At 36.4% G+C, this 25,058-nt stretch overlaps 2 protein-coding genes across 8 annotated transcripts in view; one reads left to right on the forward strand and one right to left on the reverse strand.

Moving 5' to 3' along the window:
• Positions 1–2,418: 2,418 nt before the first annotated feature.
• Zw (glucose-6-phosphate 1-dehydrogenase Zw) lies at positions 2,419–5,138 on the reverse strand. Its single transcript, XM_028322484.1, has one exon. The coding sequence runs from the start codon at positions 4,808–4,810 to the stop codon at positions 3,326–3,328; it is 1,485 nt and encodes a 494-aa protein (XP_028178285.1). The 5' UTR covers positions 4,811–5,138; the 3' UTR covers positions 2,419–3,325.
• Positions 5,139–5,582: 444 nt separating this feature from the next.
• USP (RXR type hormone receptor) overlaps positions 5,583–25,058 on the forward strand; it is a 51,992-nt gene continuing 32,516 nt past the window's right edge. For 2 of the 7 annotated variants that reach the window (XM_028321057.1, XM_028321210.1), the window contains exons 1-3: positions 7,701–7,815; positions 15,252–15,556; positions 24,621–24,825. In XM_028321057.1, the coding sequence (XP_028176858.1) occupies positions 15,385–15,556; positions 24,621–24,825 (377 nt within the window). In that variant the 5' untranslated portion in view covers positions 7,701–7,815; positions 15,252–15,384. The other 5 variants (XM_028321129.1, XM_028321282.1, XM_028321437.1 and 2 more) reach the window with 5 other exon arrangements.

The raw sequence follows: 25,058 nt of genomic DNA on the forward strand, positions 1-25,058 counted from the left end.
ATGAAACTTTACAGTATCATTATTTATAACCCAGAATAACATAAAATATACGTTATAATTTATTTATGACGATCTGTGACAAACTAAATTTCACGCTGCTGAAGCCGCGGGCAAAAGCTAGTAATCTTATACATATTTAAAAAACGTGGTGCTTAAAACTTATTGCTTTGGTGGTGTCTATTACACAATCCTTCGGGTTCTAATTTGAGATTTTTAACTTGAGCGTGCTGTTACTTAAGTATGAACATAAGCCTATTTGATTTTCTGAATTAAGAATTGAAATCAACTTTGCAATTTTGCTTGAGTCGAAAAAACGCCATCGAGCGAATTCTTTTTAATATTGACACTCTGTTTTGCCAATAAAATTATCTAGGGCAGTAGCAGCAGTAATGTACCTACCTGTAGTTATCTGTGGGTACCTTGCTGAATTAATCACTGATTTATGGTGATGGGCCGACTATGGTCTTTGCCGACAGTTATCTGTGGGTACCTTGCTGAATTAATCACTGATGATTTATTTTTACTAGCTTTATATTTTTTTGGATGGGGTCGACATTTTTATACTTTGTACACACACACTTATTTTTTAAGGATGACAACACTTCTTTACTTCTTTTTATTTTCCGTTTGTTGACAGGGTAGCTGCTTTTTTGCCACAATTAAAATGAAAAATGATTTTATTATACTCCACTGCCCCCCTAGACAAAACGCACTTTTTGATCGAATCGAAAATCGAATCCGTCAAATTCCATACAAAAAAGGGGCTTTTCGACCACTTTTCGACTGGTTTGCGATTATAATTTACACTTTGTCTAGACCCACTGCATTTCTTTTTCATCTTAATCAATCTAAAATCTAAATACCTACATAAAAATATTTAAAGAATTTTTTTAATCTTTTAATAAAAAAAGAATTCGCTCGACCGTCGACGACTAATGCCATAGTCGACATCAACTTGCTCGTCAGGGAAAGTAAGAGAGATAGGTAGGTAGGTACCTACTTATCTACTACCCTCGCCTCACACCTCATCTGTGCCTCACATGGAACGGGCAAACTTACTTTCAAAAATGATTTATAACGAATTGCCTACATGATAACGAACCGGGACGATTACGCTTCGCACAGTGCGAATCGCACCAGTGCTTAGGCACGGTGCTTAGGCACATAATAAACCTTCCTCTTGTTGATTCACTCTATCTATTGCTGAAAATGGCATTAAAATTCGTTCCGTAATAAATAGGAGTGGGTTCACCATATTATGTAGGTATATACCTACTTAGTCGTAACGGCCGGCCGCGACGCGGCGGTATTCGAACCCGCGTTCCTCGTATCATGAATCGGCCAGTCCGAGGCCTTGTCGCTAATTTTCATAGTTTTCCCTTCGTTCATTCCCTTTGTTCCCGTTGAGTCACACCCCACCATTTTGTGTAACACTGTTAGTGTTACCCATTGGTAAAAAAATTACCGCAAAAACTTCTAAGGCAATCGACAACTATGTACCTTTGTGATTGGCCTAATAGTAGTACTTAAGTAGTAAGTCAATCGTCATTTACTTTCACTCATATTAATAAATATCAGCACTTAGTTAAGTGGTTAGAGCAGTTATTAATTTTTTTAGCGATAATAGGTTCTGGCATCTCTAATGAAATACGTCATAGCAATTAGATGTTTTTCCAGTTGCTCAAGTTCTAATAAAATAAAAGTTAGGGCAGGTGTCCCAAGCGATCATGCATGGTCATACGTCCAAGTCTTACCCGAGGCAGTCGATCTTTTCAAGTTTTAATTACAGTTTATTTTTAGTCTTCTAGATCACAAAAATAACACTGCAATTATCTGAATCACGTGATATTGTTAACAACCAAACGGTGGCGGCTGCGTGTTTGACCTCCACCTGGGTCACGTTACTGAAAGTGGAGACATTTATCTTACTTAGGGGCAGCACAGTCAGTGTGATTCGCAGACTACCACAATAGTTTTGACGTAATAAGTACTAATTTTATCATTCAACGTAATATGTCAACATGGGTAAAAAAAAGACAAATTATGCATAAGCACTTCATACCGCGCCCGTACGAAAACATGCCTTTGATTCAAAAACAATACCAACTTAACAAAGCCCTCCTTAAAATGCAATGTCACCTTACCTTATCAATTATTTATCTTAATTAAGTAGGTACTAGTAGGTAGGTAAAACGAGTAGAACTTAGGTGAAATAAGTAGCTATGTACCTACTTGTGTTGAGTGGGTCGACGGACGTCGTAGTAACCATGTAAAATTGATGTTAGTTTATCTGTAGGTACATGATGAATTTCATGTTATCACATCATGCGGCAAACAGGGTAGATTAATTAGGTAGGTAGATCAGAAAAAAATAACGTAAGAAGTGGGTAGGTACCAAAAAATTAAATAAGAACGATAAATAATCGCAATGTTTTTTTATTAATTTTTTGCATCAATAGGTACAGTACAGTGAGTACTATTAAAGTATAAAAGTAGATATTTATTACTGTTACTGTTGTACAGCTTACAAAAGTAGTTGTACCTAAAAATATTAAAGTACAAATTGTCAATTCTTAAAAGTAGGACTTATCTCTAAAAGCAATATAATATCCACTTAAAACTTATCTAAAGATTCATCATCCACAGATATGCAAATTCATGTTATTAGATGTAATAAATGTTAAGTCATTATAACTTAGAAGGAGTTAAAAAATTGTTTGAGTACTTTTAGATACACACTATTAACAGTATTATTTATTGTTTATACATAGTTATATTTTGTATTTGATAATAATTTGAAAAACTGTTTCTATGTAGTTAATCCTAACTAAAATTATAGCCATTTCTATTTTTGAGTTCAGATAAAATTAACAAAATATTCAATTTAAATAAATTGGCCTTTTTCAAAGAACCACAAAATTACAATAATTTACTTTATAAGAACAATACTAAAACTTTTCTTACTAAAATTCAATACAATGGAAGTTGATTATATCACAGATTTTTGTTCAACAATGAGGAATAACTATTATATTAATTCTACTTGGATAAGGCACTTGCCACAACCTTATGTAACATTATAAACATGTCAACTTATAAATATAACAGTGTGTAGACATTTATACAAATTATGCAGCTCTTGTGTGACCTTACAATGACCTTATTGTTCTATTATAACCTCAGAACATAAATACGTAAGTTTTCACAAAATTGGAATGATAACATTATTAAATGCATATTATGCTTTCACCGCAATAAAAATATCACCAAAAGTAGTAGGAAGCCATCACCCAGGAGATATAAATAATGAATATAGCATATAGCATTAAGGAAGAGCAGGTTTGACCCATTTGTAGGAACCTGAGTACTTGAAATCATATCCTTTCAATTTGCTGTCTGCTTCTTGAGGACCCCGAGATCCAAACACGTAAGGAATAGGTTTCACTTGGTTCTCTTCCAATTCTTTTAAGATAGGTGTGAATATACGCCAAGCTTCAGTCAACTCATCATTGCGTACGAAATGCATTTGACTGCCCATGAAGACATCTAAAATTAATCTTTCATATGCATCAGGCACATTCGCTTCTCTATAACGCAAGCTATAAGTTAAATCCAGTTCAGCTTCCACAAGATCGAAATTCATTCCTGGAGATTTGGACATCAATTTTACGTACACTGCTTCACCTGGTTGTACTCTTAGTACCAACTCATTCCTCTTTGCATGCCCGTCAAATATATCTCCCGGCACATCTTTATACTGCACTCTTACTTCTGCTTTTCTCTCGTTAAGTGCCTTACCACATCGTAAGATAAATGGCACACCTTGCCACCTGGAATTATTAATCCACAATGCTGCCAAAGCATAAGTTGGTGTCACTGAACCATCAGGAACAGTGGGGTCATCCAAATAACCTAACTTCTCATCACCTTGTCCATCAGGGTTACCAACATACTGGCCTATCAATATGTCTTCTTTACGTATAGGACGAATGTGTCTCAATACTTTCACTTTTTCATCTCTAATGTCATTTGGATTCAATGACACTGGTTTCTCCATAGCAACAAGAGATAGGATTTGAAGAAGGTGGTTTTGCATAACATCTCTTATGATGCCAAAGTCATCAAAGTATCCACCTCTGCCTTCGGTTCCGAATGGTTCCTTAAATGAAATCAGAACCGATGCAATATTTTCACGATTCCATGAGGGGTCAAAAATAGAATTAGCAAATCGAATAGTCAACAAATTCTGTACCATTTCCTTTCCAAGATAATGATCTATTCTATAGATCTGCTCTTCCTTGAAGAGACCCGCAAGATGCTGGCTTAATTTGTTGGAAGAAATGTCATCTCTGCCGAAGGGTTTTTCAATAATAACTCTGGTGTATCCTTTTATTGACGTACAGGCGTTTCTGATATTTACAGTAACATCCGAAAACACAGTCGGCGGCACAGCTAAATAAAATATCCTGTTAGCTACAGGTCCTTTTTCATGCTTAGTAATGAGTTGATTGAGCAATTCGTAATCTATACGCTTATCATAGGAACCTGCATGATAGTCATTTGCAGCCCAAAATTTCTCAAATTTTTCTTCTTCTCCGGGACGCACTTTCATATATTTTTCGCTTTTCTGGCGAACTTCTGCCATAGTCTGTTTGGTGCGTGCATAACCAATAAATTTTGTCTTCTCTGGCAAAAGGTCGTCACGATATAAAAACCAAATGGTTGGATAAATCTTCTTTTTTGCCAAGTCTCCTGATGCACCCAGCAATATAAAAGTGTGCGGGTACTGAAAATCTGCTTTAGTTTCCATGTTAGTGATAACCTAACCAAACTTTTATCTGAATTTTATAACACGAACCACGGCACGGGTGTCTATTTTAAAGCAATAATTCTTACACTTATTTTGCACACTTTTAAAGTAAAAACGGCCTACCCGTTTTTAAAGTAAAATTTGTAAAATATTCAAAAGTTTCAATACTAAGTGCAGTCACTTTATATACCACAGTTTTAGCTTGTTCCCTTTTACAGATTGTAATGATTAGTAATGATCGCGTATGATAGGTTCAAATTCAATCAAAATTGAGCAATCGACCAATAGTTATGAAGCAATTAGTGTGGCAATTACTAATTGCTTCAAATGTAAGTAACGAAAACGCACTGATTTTCTTCTAGGTTCTCGGTGAATGACATTTATTTGACATTGAACTTTTTTTACACAAAAAGCGATGTCATAAGTTCCTTTTCACTTGTTTAGAATTTTAATAATTGTTTTAAAACATATACATTTAATTATGTAGAAAACATTTTTTCAAGCAGATTTAAATTTAATAACATAATAAAATATTTTTTAGTAATTTATTTATTATAGGTGATTGTGAATACAAATTGCGTTTAGTTTTGTTAAGAGAGATTTTGTGTGGTCATTATTTCAGAAATGAAATAAAATTATTACTATTGAAAATCATATTTAGAAATTAGCATTATTGCACCTTTTGAAGAAAACATTCTTCATTATTTAGGCTTTACTTCATAATAAAGTAATTTATTATGATTTTAGTTCGCAATCCTTTGTACAATAATGCGAAGTTGTAACAAAACGGAAACTCACCGTGACGTGACGCTATGTCATTTGTGTAGATCTTTTGTTAAAATTATTAAAATTCGGCAAGAGATAGTTTATTTGAAGATATAACGTGCTTAATACTACAAATAATTACATTTCGCCTTATATGTGTTTTAGAATTTACATAAACATTGTCCGTGTCAGAGGCGGGATAAGCTCATCTATAGGTATATTTAGTTCAACGACCTTGTTACTGACAGGTTCATCTTTGCGACTGTATTAATTTATGAAAGTGGTATACCTACCCTAGCTGTTAAATAAACTGCAGAGGATGGAGCCCTCGAGAGAACCAGGTATGTACCCAGGAATGTCTTTTTATTCATATGGTATGTCAGCATGTTACTCTAGGCCTTTGTATGTATGTCTATGAGGCAGGTAGGTACCTATTAAAGTAAGCACTGCCTACATAAAGCAGTAAATAGCAATACTGTGCATTATCCATTATGTATTCCATTATATGGATCAATCGATGATGCTGTTCTTACCTAGAATATGAAGAATGTATATTTTAGAAAATAGTAAATAATAGAAAATATCCTCTAACCATATCGTTGAAACTTCTGGTGGGTGTCAATCACCCTATGAATCTCTAGTCTTAAGTGCATACTCTTTCAATCCCCAAGATATATGTATTTTGTTTAAATCTTATTCTACCTCCTAAGATTTTTCCTTGTCATGCATAAAATTTAAATAAATTAACTGAACAATATACGCAAATGTTATCTCAAACCTCTGAAGTGAAATGAAATAAACAAGTGTTTAATTTAGTTTTACAAGTCAGTCTTGTTATAAATTATTTTTATATTGATAACAATAAATAAATCCACATACAGTAAAATAAATAAGTACCTACACATCGCAAATTTTATTTTAATCTCTAAATTTTTTTTTTGTGAACAATCACCAAAATAATAAAATAATGAAAATTTTATTGTAATGCTAGATAAACATTATATTGTAGGTGGCGCTAGAAGCTTAAATGATTCAAACAGTGGTGGTAGATGGCAGCACATGCCTCAACTTTCCTCAAAGCTTCTTCATTGGATTGTTGGCTAACAAAAATTTTGGTAGTTGAAAAAAGAATGCTGTAGATATATTTGGAAAATATATTTCCATAATCATACTAAATTATTATTTCACATTAATCCTTTTTTTCTGGTTACTGTACCTATACAAAAAATGTTATGAACTTTTTTAAGTTACAGTTAGGTACTAGTTCTTTACTACACTACAGCTTAGAAAATTAATTATAAAGTTTTATTTCAATCTCAAAGTAGCTAATTTTCATTAAGTTATTTGAATCCCTTTCAAAATCCCATTGTAAAATACCAAAATAATTTAAGGAAAGAAAGTAGTTTTCCTATTTTATATGATCCATTTGTCTGAATTGAATTGAAAAAAAAGTCATTCAAGCAGCTAGTTTATTATTATGATCGAGAATCATTGAAGCTTTTCAAAGTTATTAAGAGCCCTATTAAGTTCTTCCATTACAAAAAACCCGTCAAGTACGAGTAGGCTTTGCGCCGCGCACATACCCTTGTTTGTGAGAGGGTACGATATCTCTATCAACCCTCCTTTGTCTGAAATATACGCCAGTATCAAGTTATAATTAAACTTAACTTGATAATTGAATCTTGATAAAATTACATCTTAACCACATTCCTTTACCTTTTGTAGATTTGAATAACTGACTAAAATCTGATCCTGCGTCATAAACTACTAATAAACTTGCCCATTTCCAACTGTTAAAAAATCTCATTTTATGATTAGCATAGACATTTTTATTTGCCTCGTCAAAATTTGAGCGCTTCATAGATTGCCGAGCCTCCCGCGGTCAAAAACAATCGATTTCCTATTGCGTACGTGTATTTTGATGTGGGCAATATTTATGGTGCAGTTGAGGTCTGGCACGAATAGCACGTGTGATGCGGCGACAGGCAGCGCGGGCGGGTGGCAGGGCGAGGGGTGCGCAGTCGTGTGCAGTGGACCACTCGACGTCGCACAAGGTCAAGGAGAATGATTAACAACGAAAATACAGCAAAACAACGGTGGCGGCGCGGGGATGGCGCGGGGACCGGGCCGCCAGTCAGAGCAGCGACGCCGCCCGCACCGGCCGCGAGCAAGGCGCCGCTCGCGACGTTTCGAAAATCGATGCACGATCCGTTGCCGGCCGTCATCATCACGTATCAACTGTAATTACAATAGTAAACCCCCATCGAGGGGCGTGCGACGGCCCCATGTCTCTCTGACACGCGTTGTTGTGATGCGTCCGCCTGTGCTCCTGCATAGCACTGCCGTGTTTATATCTTGGGAATTGAAAAGAATCCTAATTATGATCTTGAATGTAAAGGGTTTCTTACCTATTAGTCCCCTTCAACTTGTTACTGTGTATGTTATGAATGCATTGCACGTGGGTGCCGCTAATCAAACGCGAATATAAACCATGAAATAAGTACGAAGTAATGGAAAATAATCTCCATTTATAATTCGGCGTCAATCCCTAGCGGATCAATTTAATCTCCTAAGACCTTTTTCGTAATTGTGCATTTTATATTAAAGTAAATAATAACGCCAATGCAAGAATTAATGGAGCCATAAAACTTAATAATGTAGCTGAATGGTTTTGATTTCTTATTTTAAGGATCCAACCTATGTCTGAAAACGCTTCGCCTGTTAAATTTGATATGCTCAAAGGCTATCAATTTGCATGTCGATTACAATTTTAGAACAAAATGCCCATTTAAAGAAATCGTCGAGCGAGCCATATTGGCTCGTTATTGATGGAATTTAAATCAAAGGAATAAATTAATTTTGCTCATATAAAGTTATAATGTTTTAACGCCCTTATGTCTTTATCTGACACGAGTCGTAAAGAGCATTGCAAGGTTGCAAGTGTATTGACTCTATGTGTTTTGAATACATTTATCTGAGTGCTCTATCGCTCTAGGCGTCGCATTTTCAGTTATGCTTGGGCAAATACAATACAAGATATCTTGTAATGACATATAACCCAGAACTATCCTCGTTTTGATAGTTTGACGTCAGGGTGATGTAACCGCCTTACAGCAGAAACCGTGCCAAACGGAGCACTGAGCCACTGATGATGGTTGTCTTAAGTACCATGATCCTAGTTATCATCAACCTATCGTAAAGAGATGAAAACATGCTCATTGATTAGTTTACCTTTTAAGTAAATAAACTAAAGTCTAAAAGCCAGGAACCTTTAAATTTTGAAACCAATTTAAAATTACAACACACAAAATATCCAAAACTAGGGTTTTCTAAATCTTCCTCAATATTATGTACCTACTTAAAAATTATATTCCCTGTCTACTAAACTATTATGCTATTGCGTCGTAAATATCTGTTATTTCAATAACTCTTCGTCATTATTACCATTCAATATTATTAACGCAATCTTTACTTCTTTTCTATGTTGTAATTTATTGTCTAACCTTCTTTCATAGAAAAAAAGATTCTTGTAGACATCTTCATAAACTGTTATTATTCTGCTGAGCTACCACTTTCTTTCATGCAATGAATTCTCCAACCAACAATTAATCCTCTTGTCAGGTAAAACACTTATTACTAAAGTCATGAAATGTTTATTATTTTATATTGCGTTAATCCAAGACGATTGTATCATTGTCAAGGCCTTCTACTTTATTAGAATTCAGTGCCGCCCTCACGCTAACTCACTTTTGGAATACTAATATGTTACTTTACTTTTTGCTAAATCTGCAAATTTATAGCCAAATAGTTTCCTTGTCCCATCATATGTATTTTGATAGCCACATTATGTCGAGGATTGAAATTACCTTGGAATTTTGGGATCACCGAAAATATTTACACGGTTAAATCGAATTCAAATTTTTTACCACTCAACATTGATTGATGTTTGCACGGTTAAATCAAAATGGAACCCCAAGTTATTTGCAATTTATCGGGTAAAGCACGTTTAATTCGAATTTCGGAGTTCCAATTTACGGTTCAGTATTTCGTTAACCAATCATTCGTATATTAATTCAACCAAAAGGCTCTTTCTATCTCGGTGGGCGGACCCAGGACAATTAAATGGGAGTGATAGAATTCTTGAAGTAGAAATAACTTGCCAACATTAAAGGCGTTGGTTTTGATTTTATAAGTATTTTGATTTCTCAAATCAAAATATAGGAATTGGTTGATAAGCCGCTCAAAACTAAACTTATAATCAAGCATTATGATTGGTCAAAAATACAGTATCTCGAATTCTCAATACGCCAAGAGGACAAACCTCTCCACTGCTTTGTTACAGAATGTAAAGCTAACTTCAAAGATCCAGTTCTCCTACAACGTATGATGAAAATAGTTATTTTCCTAGATGACCAAATGCTTCTGATTAATCAGTCTCAGATCAAATTGGAATAAATTGGATCATTCTGTCAATTTGAGCAGTGTTTATAGCCATGATGAGCAATATGCATCGCTCATTCGGTAACAATTTCAAGACGTCTGTAGTTTTTGTGGATAATTTTTATGATAATTGATTTATGGTGATTGTTGGCTAGTTATACTGTAGAATAGTTGCGTGTAATCGTTTCGCGTGTCGGTCGCCTAATCGCAATCGCGGGTTTTCGGAGGCGACGCGGGAAGCGTTCTCTGGTCACGGCCAAGGTCTCGGCCCGGCTCGTCATTGCGAGACCGTTCTTGGGCAAATGATAAAACGGCAGCGTTTGCGTTCATTACATAAACAATGTTTACATTATCTAATTCGTATTGCCCGCTCCGGATTGCGTTTATCATATCGCCCTGGATTTTTTTCGACGCTTTCTATCGGTTATAGTTTGTAGATCCGGTTGTGTATCATACGCATTGTTATATTTTTGTGACATTGATATTCTTACGTGAACTTTTGAATGAGCTGGCTGGCTGGAACTTAGCTCATGGATAACTTATACAATTTGCTATTTACTCTTTAGATGTGCATTAATCATTAGAGAATGGTTATAGAGTCCTAACATTTAATGATTAAAATTTTACATTTTTGGATATTTTTGATATTATATCAAAGTATCAAGATTTTTGCTACAAAATAAGTTTGCAGTAGAAGATTCCAATCATCTGATTCACAGCTATCTCAATCCAAGTAAATACATTACTTGTGTTTCTGAAAACAATAGATCGTTAGAGCCTAATTCCGACGAATCTCAATGTTTACAAATGTCGTCCGTCACCTCTGATCTGAAGTCGTGCCTCGCCTATTAATTGGAAGTTACCCAACAGATTTATCTTTAAGATCTTGGGAAAATGGGTATATTTTGAAATTCGAATCCTTAATTTGTATTCCAGTGACTTCTCGATAAAAAGAATCCCATGCAGCATCTCGATTCTCGATTTCGTCCTAGGAATCGAGGCATTGTTTCGTTTGAGTTCCGGTTGCGCTCCCCTCGCCGCGCGGGCAGGCAGCGAGTGGCCGGCCAGCATCGGTGATCTCGAGCACAAACAAAAAACACCTGTAGTCGTCAGCGAATCGCCAAGGTCGCAGGCCCCGCGGCCGCTTCTCCGCGTTCCGCTTACCCATATCTCGCGGCGAATGCACGCGGCGCGCGCCCCCGCGAATTTGACTCACCACACCCGCTCGCTCGGGTCATGTCTAGGACGGCCATTTAGATTTTATGCATGCTGGTTCTGTTGGCCACCAATGCCACCATGATGCTGTTTCACTGACGTCATTTAAGACATTTTCATCCTTTAACTTAACTTGATCTAGGTATAACGTTCAATAATCTTTCTCTATCATTGCTTTTGTTTTTGAAAAGCCATTTCAACCCATTATTATATCATAGTAAAATTACTTCTACTATTGTGACATTCATGGTTATAGAGGAAGTGGATCCTCTATCAAAATAGTTACGCCAGGTTTCTCAGGTATGTCCTGAGACAACAACCAAACAAGAAGTCGAAACTAGTTTCATTTCAAGGCTGTGATTGATCTAATTTACAATTTAACCGTTTTAATCATGCTGCTAATGCTCGTATCTTTTTTCTTTTCTTTTAATATTCAAGCTATTACAAGATTTACAAGCCACGAGACTTGTCTTGAAAACCTCAATCTCTAGTATTATTTTTCTTTAAAAAATATCCGGTGCTGATTGAGGATGGACAGAAGACTACGTCTAGAGCTCATAATCTTGGCATGTAAGAGCGATCGCGATGGCGTTTAAATAAAAGTCTTTTTGGAGTGATTAACGTGACACGTGCTTTTAACGTTTCCCAATTCAAAAGAAAGTGAGAGTATGCGGCTCCTCCACTCCAGTTAGGTGATGTGATGCGCGCGCGTCGCTATTGTCAATGTTAATTGCGGCTGGCGGCGCGTCAAGTCAAGGTCGGCGCGGATCGATCGCGGAGGGGGGCGCGCTCACTGCCACTGCCACTTGCATGCATGCACGTCATGCGTACCGAAGAAAGTATACGAAAGTACATTCCTTGATAACACAACTCTACGCTCGATGATCGCTGCGTAATAAGACGTTCATTTTTCCCCCCACACATCTTTCACATTCGCAAATAAATCTACGTGCGTGCTGTCACATCCTTTATTTTCCTCACTTCATTTCATCGCTGCTCAATTATGTGAAAGTATCCATCGCCAAACATCCGTGAACGTTCGTATTGTTCATTCCATATCATTTTCGATTTTTATTCCCATCATATGACTCGAAATGTGTATTTCAGAATAATCGCATATTCTTCAAGGGAAATACGTTTTTGTCGAGTTTATTGTCGGTAGTATCGATGTTCGCTTTTTAGCCATTGTTGGTGATTCCTTTTATGTGGACCATCAATTCCAACAATATCGTAATGGTTCAATCCATTCACTCCGCTTGTGGAGGTGATGGTGTAGGGCTCCAATAATGCTTTTATTCGTCGCATTGACGATGGCGTGTTCCGTTTACCGGGGTTTGATATTGATTTGTAGCCTTATTTATGGGTACGTAATGTCACGCCCACATAGAGCCGTATGGGGAGAGCGAAGCCTCTCTTCACTAGAGAAGCTATCAATTTCATAGAGCCGGTGGTTGTCAAGGATACCGCCTCCTTGATTGACAGGTTCGGGTAATGCGGTCCTATAATGAACACTCTACTGACAATCTACACGCAGCGTAAAAGGATATGAATTTGCGCTTGGATGGATTCTTTTGAATTGGGCGTGAATAATATCCAACCGCTCACGCCATAAATAAGATATTCTTTGCACTCCTTTATAGCTATCTGCTTTTACAGTTGGATATTTCATTTTTCATGTCTTGTTTACTGAGTTAATCTTTCTGAATGAATGGGTTTATAGATTTAACGTCTAGTATTTCTACGTGGTTTTATAAGAAAAGTGATTTATTAGTTTACAAACGCATGCAAATAATTTCAATTAATGAGTGGATAAAGTAATTTATGGAGAAAGCCTTTGCATTTGAACTTCTTACTTTAAATTTGAACATAAAGAACGGAGCATGCTGGTATTAGGACAACCAAGTTTATTTATTTTGTTTGAGCGAGCTATTTTTGGGGAAAATGTTTTTGCTAGAATTTCAATTATCTTTGCGTCAGTGGAGTTGATTTGGGAATATTTTTATTCTATAATAAAAATCATATTACTGACGGCGCGGCGCGTCCACAATCCACATGCGGTTGACCCGTAATCTAATCTGGGCTGGATGCCTGGATTGTTCTTATCCCTGGCTGTATTTTTGTTGAAAAATAGCATCTAATACCAGCTAGTAAGTAATAGTAGAAGAAGCTAGCAAATTAAGCTGTACAATATCCTTTCCACATCCACATCATAACTAAATCAAGGATTCAGTTATCGGGCGTACACCAGATGAATTTATTCCAATGAAAGATCAATATTATGTATTACATTTTTAGAACTCGGTAGATTCCAGATTTAGTAACTCCCAAGCGTAAATTTTATCTGAAAACACGATTTCAAAGGCTAATCATGTTTACAATTTGTATTCCAATTCTAGCTATTGCCGAGGAAGTTTCCATCATTTATTTCATACATATTTATTTCCATATCGGTGATTTGAGGAGACGGAGAACTCCCTACAAACTTTCATCACATACTTGTACCACATGAGTACAGATTTCTTTGTCCTTTACTTTTATTTTCTACAAAAGGTGGAAACAGAAACTAAGATGTCTTTCTCCCTATCTTTACTATAATACTAACTACATACCAAACTGTAAACAGAGTCACTGTGACAAACAAATAAAGTACAGATTACTGCGCCGGTAAAAGCCGGCAAATCACGCTAGGGAGCTTATCAAGTTCGGTATCAACAACTTGTTGACAAATGTGAAAATTGTCATCGCTCGCGTTACCTACGTCTTTCGGTGACCTTTACTCAACGATATTGCTAAGTATTCAAATGTGAAGTGGCTATAAAGCGATATTGTTATCCTTATCTATTTTCTTTGTTACTCGGCTCTTATCAATATTTACCTACTTTACTTACTCTTAGGTCAAGAATAATGAATTCATTTCTATAAACATACTTGCATTAAAGATATTTTATTATGTATGTGAAAAGTTATTAAAACTCGTCAGGATGGAAGAACTACATAGTTGATTTATTGTCTGTTGTGGACATAATGAATAATGCTGAACATCAACTTCAGTTTATGGTATCTGATAGTCCGGATACGAGTTTTTTTGTACGCTCCAAACTAACACACGTGCAGTTGATGTGCCCACAAGGCAGATCCAAGGCCGCACATATGTCCCCGAGCATGGGTAAACAAACCAAACGCCAGCGCACGTGTGATAATGTTTGAACGAATCGTTTTTGACAGATTCACTCCGCCAAAATTTGTCACATGCCTGACCCACTTTCAGCAAAGTGCAATGCACATTCCCAAGCCCAAAGACCTGGTTAATACCCGTTCATTTCAAATATGACTTTTGACCATTATGTACTTCATTGTTACGTTTGTGCTGAGTAATACTGTGTTGTGAAAATTTTTATATGGCAGAGGCTATCGCAGGGAGTTCGGTCCATGAGCCATGAGTGACGTAAAACTTAATTACAGAAACGCGACGCGCAACCACGATCACGAAGGCCAACTGCTAACAACTCCAATTATTTAGATGATTCCTCCGACACAACTATAAAATATTTAAAATTACATAGTTCAATTCGGGTATCATTTGCCCGTTAAAAGCAAAAAATGCGATTATAGCGACTCGTTTTCTACATAAAATGAGATTTATTCACGTATGATTGTATGCGGACCTTGAGCGCGCCGGGCCCGGGTGAGACCTTCACGCCAGTAACCGCGCGGAAGTCGGCGGGTACCTATATTTTTTGTCAAATTCGAGCTCGTTGAATTGCGCATTAGTCACTAGTTTAGCATCAGTGTCGAAGCTTGCGGCGCATCGTCGACATGCATGCAGCACTGCGATAGCGTCAGTCGCGTCGGGTGCAACAACTATCGCTCGCTATCGCAATGTCGCAACGATGTCTGCTTTGTGACGCTTTTGTTTGCCATATCTCTCTGGCCGCTCGCGCTCGCTCGATCGCCTTCTCTGTAATTTAGAGCCTTAATCGTCACAGTCACAAGTTCACGACTCGCGGATTTGATTCGGCAGGGCGTAAATTGATCGTGAGGATCGTGTCGGTGAGACGCGGGCCGTTGGATTTTCCGTGTGAATCCGTGCATTATATTGGTGCTCGCTTATGTGCAGTGGGTTGCTAGTGATGTGAGGATGCTAGTGCGTGGCCATGTCTAGCGTGGCGAAGAAAGACAAGCCCACGATGTCTGTGACGGCGCTGATCAACTGGGCGCGGCCGCCGCCGCCGGGGCCGCAGCAGCCGCCGCCCGCGACCAACCTCCTGCAACCGTTCGCAATGCCATCCACCATTCCCAGCGTCGACTGCTCCCTCGACATGCAATGTAAATACACAACAAGCCAACACTACCGTAAATGTTAACCAATTCACATGGTACGCAAATAGCAGAAGCCTTGAAAGTAATCAATAAATCAATAGAATGATTATAAATTTACTACTGGTTCTACATACAACAGCTTTATTATATCGATTTTATTCAAAGACTAATACCCCATAGTTCTATGGGGTGATAAAAGTGAACGGTCATTTTTAGTATACATTTCATAATAATCAACTATGCAGTTTAAAATAAATTAAAAAAGTTTATCGCCAAGAGCTTTTTCATTCGATGCATATTTTGTTAACTTATACTTCTCACGATTTATTTTAAAAGTCTCCGCTAATTGCATTTTAACCTCTTTTCTTCTCCAAAATCCGCCTTGTATCTAATCTAAGTTAGTCCATCGAGCAGCTTCTGGGAAATTCCCTGTGTGTGGTGTGGTGTGACATACGGTCAGCAGGCAGACACGTGAGTGATCACAAGGGTTCCGTTTTTATTCCTGAAACGTTAAAACCCCTAAAAACCAGTAGACATGCAATATTCATTATGATTTATTCCATTTGTCTTGCCCTTGATCGTAACTTGTATGAAAACTTAAGTCTCAAGACATCTACATACCTAGGCTTATTTGTCTCCGTCTACTGCGTAGTAAAAAGCTGATTAATCGGCTGAGCTCTCATCGTTGCATCATGTTTGATACGAATTTTCTAGAATGCATTATGCACTTATGTTTACATTACATTTATTAGCAGTTGACGCAAATCCGTAGCATAACAAATTAAAAGCGATACCGTTTGTTGATACTTGGAAAACTATTAACCAAATCGAGATAATATTAATGTGCTGTTTAACTTTCATATTTTTTTCATTAACTTTCCACCGGAATCAATATCATTATTAAACATAACAACACAGCTACGAATTATGTAGTAGATATTATAGTTATGGATGAAATTGCGTATAGTAGTATAGAGATCTAGTGCCCCTTAATAACTTAAAGTGAATGTTAAAGTACGGCATCGAGTCCGTTGAAATGTTTGCCTTATAACAACTGCGTACGGGGAAATCCCTTCTAGGTCAGTCTTGGTGTTTTTATTGCTACTCATACATGATACAATGTATCGAGTTAAATATAGTCACACCTAAAACGACGATATTTATTTTGTCGACATTTTCAGTATACATAATAAATCATACAATTGGTTTTGATTGATCACTACAATATCCTGCTGTTAATTGGACTAGGATTATGAATTCAGGATTTACTTAAAATCACCCCCTTTTCCATGAAAACGGAAACAGTTTACACTTTTGATATCAACATTTATAACACAGAATTTTTATGAATATGAGTTTACTTAGTGCATATCTGTAAGGCCAATCAGAACTTGCCTTGCACTTATGTTGCTGCGTCATTGTATGTAACCGTTGTCAAATTAATTATACCCATTATCTAAATGTGGTTAAAAACACCTAACTTGATGACACCTGCATGTCTCTACATATGTTTTCAAGCCTTCACGCCCTTGATTGTCAATGAATCATCGTGTGTGTTCACTGTGTTTATTTTCATTATTTTTGGTACTGAGCTTTGCTGCTTCTTAGTTTAGTGAATGACGAAGTCCTTAAAACAAAGGTGCGTACATGTTGTGGTACATGTTCTTTGTTGAAAGGTCGGATTTGGTTAGCGCTCTTTGTCAGTCAAATGCGATTAGACATTTTGAGTGTTATCTTCATAACGTTTGTCAATGCTTAAGTTTTTAATATTTTTCGTTTTCATTATTTCATCAATGTTTTTCCCATTAAACTAATATAAATAATGAAATGCGTGCAGCCCGTATGCGGAGCAGATCCGCACGCTTTTGGCGAAATCCGCATCACAGGAAAAGGGCACTTAAAATTGACGGTTCATTTACAATCGTCTTTCGAATACCTGTGAGTGAACAGATATCACTTCCTTCCACCTCTCATCAACTCATATTTCTCTGCGATATTAATTAATAGCACTAATTATGCGGCAATAAATTAATAAATATGGTAATACTTATTGCATGATATTTCCAAGCCAGTACCAGACTGGATTATTATTCGAAGTACTTTGAATTCATAAAACTTCTCATTAATTTATAATAAACGTTTTAAATTAAAACGTAATTTGTTATTTATCTTGTCTCGCTAAAGGGTTTATACCTACGTTACGATCTTGTTAATTAATTATATTCTGTAGATAAAAGTAGGATTTGTCGCGATTATCTTGCGGTTCCTGATTTAGTTTTAATTGTGGTAATCCTTTGACGTTAAATGCGATTAGTGTTACCAAGCCTTCAGAAAATCCAGATGATAGAAAATAATATTCTTTTAGGGAAAGTCCCGTGTAACGGGATAAGGTGATTCAGTAAAAGAAGAAGATAAAAAACTGAGGAGACATTTGACATTATGACTTTTTGCACGTCAGGAAAAAGTCGGTTAAATGGTAATATTGCGGTTAATTTTGTCAAGCAACTTGTTAGTTGCTTATTTGTTTGCCATTAATTAAGGGAAAAAATATCGGAATAAATGACGAACGATACCCAATAGATATCCAATGAAAGAATTTATTCAGCTACCTACCACAAAGATAGCATTATTGAATTTAATAAAGAGTATCAATAGGCTTTGAAGACCTCCCATGATCGCTGCTACAATCGGCGTTTACTTTCTTATCTAATGATTGATATCGTGCGCAAACAGCTGCAAAAATATGTTTTTTCAACGCACTCGTAAAGTGGTTCTTATTGCTCCGAATTTAAGTCCATAATAAAGATTTAAACGCACGTGTACTTTTTTGGTAAGGTCTTACCGATTAGTGTAAGGGCTGTGCTTGTGATGTAAAATATTTAAATAACAAATAAAGGTTCGAAATTAAAATATTATGATAAAGGGCTATAATTGCATAAAATATTAATTTGTTTCATCAACAAAAATATTTTTAAACAGTTTATTATTGCAGGTTCACGCTCCAACTCAACCTCATTGGGATCATGCTCTGTATTTGTAATTGCAAAAAAACATGCTCCATGTTTCATTTATTTATTGCGTAATTTTTTCTTACAAGTGTGTTGATAATTTTATATGAAACGCGTGTGGATCGTTCATTAACTTATTAAACTCTCATTCAATTACGCCCTCGTCTTTGGCTCGGTCTGAAATCTATAACGAGCTATTTTATTTATACTAAAGTTTATTTTAATTCATTACTTTTTTTTTTAAAACTGTATTGTCCTGACAAAACCCATCCTGTTATTAAAATATTATTCTCATATTTACTTAAACCAAATTTAAATGTTTCAAAAACACACTGTTTCGGCGAAATAATTTTGATTGGTATTTTACACTTTATAAATTTAAAATCAAAAGCGTTAAAATATTTAAATACGTGATCATAAATGTGTCCGCCGAGCATATTGGTCGTTTATTTTACAGTGCACATTTTAAGAGTACTAACTATTCCAGAAGCGATAAGTATAATAATAAAGACGCATCACACATCATAATATCTGGAAAACACATTATGTTATTGCTTGCAATTTTATTTTCGACATCGTTAAATTTTTATTCAATTCGCGTATTGCATCCGACATTATTTTTAGGAGTTGGAATGATTAGCACTTCAAGGTTATCACATGTATCGCGAGGTTCATTAACAGCAACATCATCATGCATCATATTAATCTCTCTTTTGAGTTGATCGCTTTCTTCGGATGGATCTATATTCTATGTGTACCTACTACTATATCATACTTTATTCTTGGTATATCATCTCTCGTCTTTCAATTGAGGCATAACTCCATCCATAAATAAAGTCTGAAATACAAAATAAAACCAAGAAGTTTTCTTACTGTTCTGCCATAAACATTTTAATTGTAGAGATTTTTGGGATTCCTTTCACTGATTTCATTACTATCCTTGCTAAATCTTCCTTGTGTTGTTGCTGATATATGCCCTACATGATCTATTGTATAATTGCCAACCTGCAGACTCCTACTGCAACTGGGAATATAATTCTAATTGCTTTTCTCATTAAACTCGATGGTCTCCTTTTCCCTTGTATCTATATATCTGTGCTAATAATGTCTTTTTAAGGCTTGATTCCTTGTCCTGTCTGACTGAATGACGATTTCCAGTGTTCGTATGTAGATATTATAGCCGTGTAATAATAATAATCAATTATTTCATAATAAAATTATGTATGTCATAAAGCATTTCACGCTTTCCGTCTCTATAAAAGCAGCATTTTTATTTTTATCTACTCTACACGAGCTCGCGAGACTACGCCCAATAAACTAATTACGATCTCATACTGTTCCATAACAATGTTTATCTTTTCATATTGCGTCTCTGAAGCCTTTCGCATCGCTCGTAAACAAATTATTTGCCTGGTACATTATAACATCTACCTACTATGTAATATGATTTACTCTGGGGAACGAGATGATTGGAAGTCCTTTATTGAGTCTCACCTTGAATGTGGAGCTCCGCTTATAAGAGCAAAAAATGGATTTCGTGTCGCTTAAATCAATTCGGCGTCGTACAACAGAATAACGAATAACACAATCGGCCGAGTCCTTTAAAGGTTGAATATAAATAATGTTATCCAAAGCTGTAATGATCCTATTTGATAACACGTTTTATTCAGCTTCTCTGCATTTTATAGGCGCTTTCGGTTTCTGGTAGCGACGCTTTTATTTTTTCAAGCGTGTTTTTAATGGCATTATAATTTTTACCTATATTTTTCGAGTTCAAAATGTTAGTCACGAAAATTAAGTCATGTTTTTTTGGGTTATGTAAATGTTTTGATTTTCCGTTACCTACTTTTTCCTGATCAATTTTTTACCTGTCTCTTATTGGTGGTAGAGTCATTACTTATGGAGCAGAATTTGTATACCTTTGTTACCGTTTTCCTATCAGCAGACAAAGACTTGAAATAGTTTTTCTTATTGCGATACTTGTTTGCAGTGAATCGTTATTTATTACTTATTGAGTTTACATTATACCACCCACATCTTATGGAGTACCTAAATTATTGGAAAACATTTTGCTGAAAGTTTTTTTTAGATATGGCTTTAAAGGAGATCATTCAGGCTTCATACATTTTTGGGCCTTTTTTGAAAGTGCCGGCCAACAAAAAAAAATGGTGCGTATTATTAGAACTAGCTATTTGGAGCAATAGTTAATATGGCATAAAAGTTGTAGGACCGCTCTGAACCAAGTTATACAAGTTCGATGATTCATCATTTTCATGCATTTATTGATTTTTGAAAGTGCAGAGAATCATATAATGATTATTGATATTGATAGAACTAGTTATTTGAAGCATCTGTCATTATAGTGCGAAAGTGTGGGTTCATTGTCTGTTCAGTTATTTAAGTGACAAAAAAGTAGTTTTCATGTTACTTCATTTTCCACCAGTTCATCCATTATAATCTGAGCAATATTTATAAAACCTTCCTCTCACGAAGCCCAGGTGTATCTACGCCGTGTACCAATATCTCCACGACAGCTTATACACAAATGATTAGCCACTTCACACAACAAACGGAATCTGAGTCGAATATTCACATATAGTCCGGTCGCCGAGCACGTAGAAGTTTGGCCAATGACCCCAAGCTACCCATCCTTATCGCTCGCACGTAATTATACCTATTGCTGTCGCGATTGTGCGACGGGCGGCCGCAGTGAGTGTGCGAGCGCGACAGCAACATAGATTCGTGCGAGCGAAAAAGATGGATAGCTTGGGGTCATTGGACGAAATTCTACGTACTCGGCGACCGGGCTTTAACAATGATGTTTAACGATAACGCAAGCAGGTAGCCGTTTGATGTAACGCGAGTCGCATGGATAACTGGATGACCTTCACTTCAGTTTTCAATGTCCCCGTCTCATTCACTGACGGGTATGCTCCGAGCCATCCTATTGGCTGGCATGTTTGCTCGTTTCTTCCCGGCCACAGCGACACTGCTAGCGCGGGCCACGGATGTATCTTTTTCGTTTCGTCATCGCGTCATTTGATCGCTAACTTAGAGCGGTCGGTTGATAATTGTTTTGCATCATGAGTTTCTAACAAAACATATATGTAATTATTTTCAAGTTTGCCAACACTTTAAAAGTCAATAAATGTATGAAAATGATGAATCATCGAACTTGTATGACTTTGTTCTGAGTGGTCCTACAACTTTTGTGCCATATTAACTATTGCTCCAAATAGCTAGTTCTAACAATACGTACCATAATTTTTTGTTGGCCGGCACTTTTAGAAAAGGCCCAAAAAGAATGATGTCCTTTATTTACTCTCAGGGTGTTTACTTACTTACAAACAAAACATATTTTTTTGACGATTCGCGATTGTATGGATTCAAGATTAATGTTATTTTTTTTCCTTTTTAAACAATTGTAAATTCTAATAGATAGATATCTGTCCGTGATTACCATAAGCAGTTCCCTTGTGTTTTACTTCGGGTGGATTAGTATAATTCTAGATGGTTCGGGCATTGGAAACATTACTATTTAGGTTTAAAGAATATTTCAAAATGACTTTCAAGTAAAAATCTTTGATTTAATCATGCATGTATGCTTTTTGCCTTGCATAACAAATTGCCCTCTACTATTTCATTTCGGCTTTTTTAACGTTAATTGGTAATATTAAAACGAATATACTTTATCCGAGACCATGTCGTCATGGTAGGATTATTTTGTATGACTGGACGGAGTTGCATAAATTAGCAATAAAATACAATCATTATGAGCTAAAAGCGTTATTTAAAAGTATGCAAGTGATATGTTCATAGACGTGTTCCTTTATTCATTCGCCATTTTATTTATTTCGTTCTTGCATCCGATTGTGAAAACATTTAAATAAATTCAAGTGAACGTGGCCAAAAAAAGTATTTTTATCACGATCTGAGCTCTACCGAGAATAATTTTCCTTTGATAATGAAGTTTTAATAAAGTACAACCAGTGGTAAAAATAAAATAATAATAAAAGTAGTATACCTAATTACTATAATTATTATGGGTCTGACTACGGATTTTCAGGGTCGTTTGTTTGCTTAAAAATAAAATAATTTAAATATAATTACAGTCACCTACGAGACTTTTATGATATGGTAATGTAATACCTATTATGAATTATGTAAAAGATGTAATCTGCTAAGCTTTACAGGGCTATATTGATAAGTACTTACTGCTGATGTAGAGAAAATGGATTCCTTTACATTCGCAGTTTGAAACAAATCTCATTAAAATAAGCAAAGACAAACAAAGAGTTTTACATCAAGCTTTATAACAAAGTCTGATGTCTGAAATAGGAATATTCGAGCATAAGTTTTCTAACGTGGGCCGGAGGGTTGCGTGTTTATTTCTTTTTGCCCGCGCCAGCCCTCCTCCTAATGGACCGGTTCTGTTGGTTTTTCGGAACCGTCTACATAGATTTTTTTCCTGCATTTGAAGTTATGCGACGGCAGTCGGCGGGCCTGCTTCAAATTTTGGCGGATGCGGCCAGTCCTTTGTCTCGAGGTCCTAACGCATTTTGTGGGCTCATGCGGAGAGCCTGCTCTTTGTCCCAGCAAATTAATGATAATAGACTTCATTATATTCGAATTAAAGCGTTTATTTGTTTAGGTCGGATTTCATCTTCCTGTTAAATTCAAGAATCGCAATAATGCCGTTTATGGACCAACATCTGCGCCACGTTGAATTTAAGAATTTTAGATTTGTCACAACCTGAAAACGTAAAAGCTCTTGAAGAGAAATTAATCACCTATGTTAAAGTAAATGAAATATCGACATTAGTAATTTTAGAAAACATCCATTAAAATATTGTGAAAACAATTCAATTATCAATTTTGTTACAGACTTAAAGTTTTTCTCTTGACAATAATCAAGACAAAAGGGATGTTTAGAGTTTGACTGTAGTTAAACTGTAGGCTTAGTGCACACCTCGACAACACAGTCGCTATTGTGCTTTATTTTTCATCCTTCACAATCTACGAAACGTTGATTAGCGTCGGGATTTCCATCTTTTGTTAATAATTGGACCGGCAGGTGGCTCATGCCAAAATGAAAATTTACACCTGTCGCGCGGTATTTATTATCATTTTCTTCTTATCTACCTAGTTGTCTAGTTTGATTGGTTTTTAGAACTCGTATAGCATTCAACTGAACATTTCTCGGAGACATAAAACTTATTAAATAAACGTATGCTATAAACTCGTGAAACTAAATTATACGTCTACAGATTTCATATCAAATATCTCAACTTAGATTATATAGAAAGCTGATTGCTAATACTCGGGGATTACTCATGAATCTCATCAAGTAAGAATTGTGCTTTAGAATAGAACTTTCCTTATAGTTTTTAATTATGAAGCTTAAATGGCTCTTGATTGTTTTATCGATTAATTCTTACGTAAACTACAAATAGATTTTCTATTAAGAGCTTTTGATTGAGAGTCAAGTTTATTCACTAACTTTATCAGAATAAATGGTTGCCGAATTGTAACAAAATACTACTTAGCTTTTTTAGTCGTGCTAAAAGCTATTATTAGCTTTGTATTGTAATGGCGACACACACAGATTCACGAAATTACTTCTAAATGACAAATCAAATGTATCTGTAGCTCAGTGGCTAGAGAAATGGCCTGATTGGTCGTGGGCTCGAGTCCTACCTGAAGCATTCGATTTATTCAGGTGAAAATTATGTTCTAAGACCCTTACACTCGTATTCACCAACGTTACTATGAGGTCTAAGTCTCGCAGTGCGCGTGGGACGCACAGGGTCCCAAACCCTATTCATAGATAATACTTGAGTGAGTGCACACCAATCACCGAGCTCTAATCAACGCTGTGCGTTCGACTTCGCGTAGCGTTACTGCCTCATTTAAGAAAGAGTCGTTTGTGAATACGGGTGTTAATGTCCCAAAGAAAAATCTATGCTACAGGATATTAGCCTAGGGTAGAGCAGTCAATTGGGCTTATGCTATCTATTTTCCGCCCTAAAGTCGTTAGTCAAACAGTGTGTTCTTGTCTGCAGGGTTAAACCTGGAGAGCAGCTTCATGTCGCCGATGTCCCCGCCTGAGATGAAGCCCGACACAGCCATGCTGGACGGGCTCCGCGACGACGCGACCTCCCCCCCGGCCTTCAAGAACTACCCCCCCAATCACCCACTGAGCGGGTCGAAACACCTCTGCTCAATATGCGGAGACAGGGCCTCGGGGAAACACTACGGAGTATACAGGTACTTATTTTTCTACTTAACAAATCAAATCGTTTATGCAAGTAGGATTTTACATGTCCCAACCCTACCACTGCTTCGGGACAGTAATATGGGCAAGTGCTGAGAAGAAGCAGGGCAAGAAACTCAGTCAATATAAAATGGACTTGTCTACTTTCTATCACTGAAATTCCTGTACGTAGTACTCTACAGGCTAGTAGGCAACGAAACTCAATCGACGAAGATTAGGATGTCCA

Source organism: Ostrinia furnacalis, unplaced genomic scaffold (assembly GCF_004193835.3).
Source record: "Ostrinia furnacalis isolate ACB-3 unplaced genomic scaffold, ASM419383v2 OfSCF0069, whole genome shotgun sequence".
In the NCBI taxonomy this organism is placed as follows: domain Eukaryota; kingdom Metazoa; phylum Arthropoda; class Insecta; order Lepidoptera; family Crambidae; genus Ostrinia; species Ostrinia furnacalis.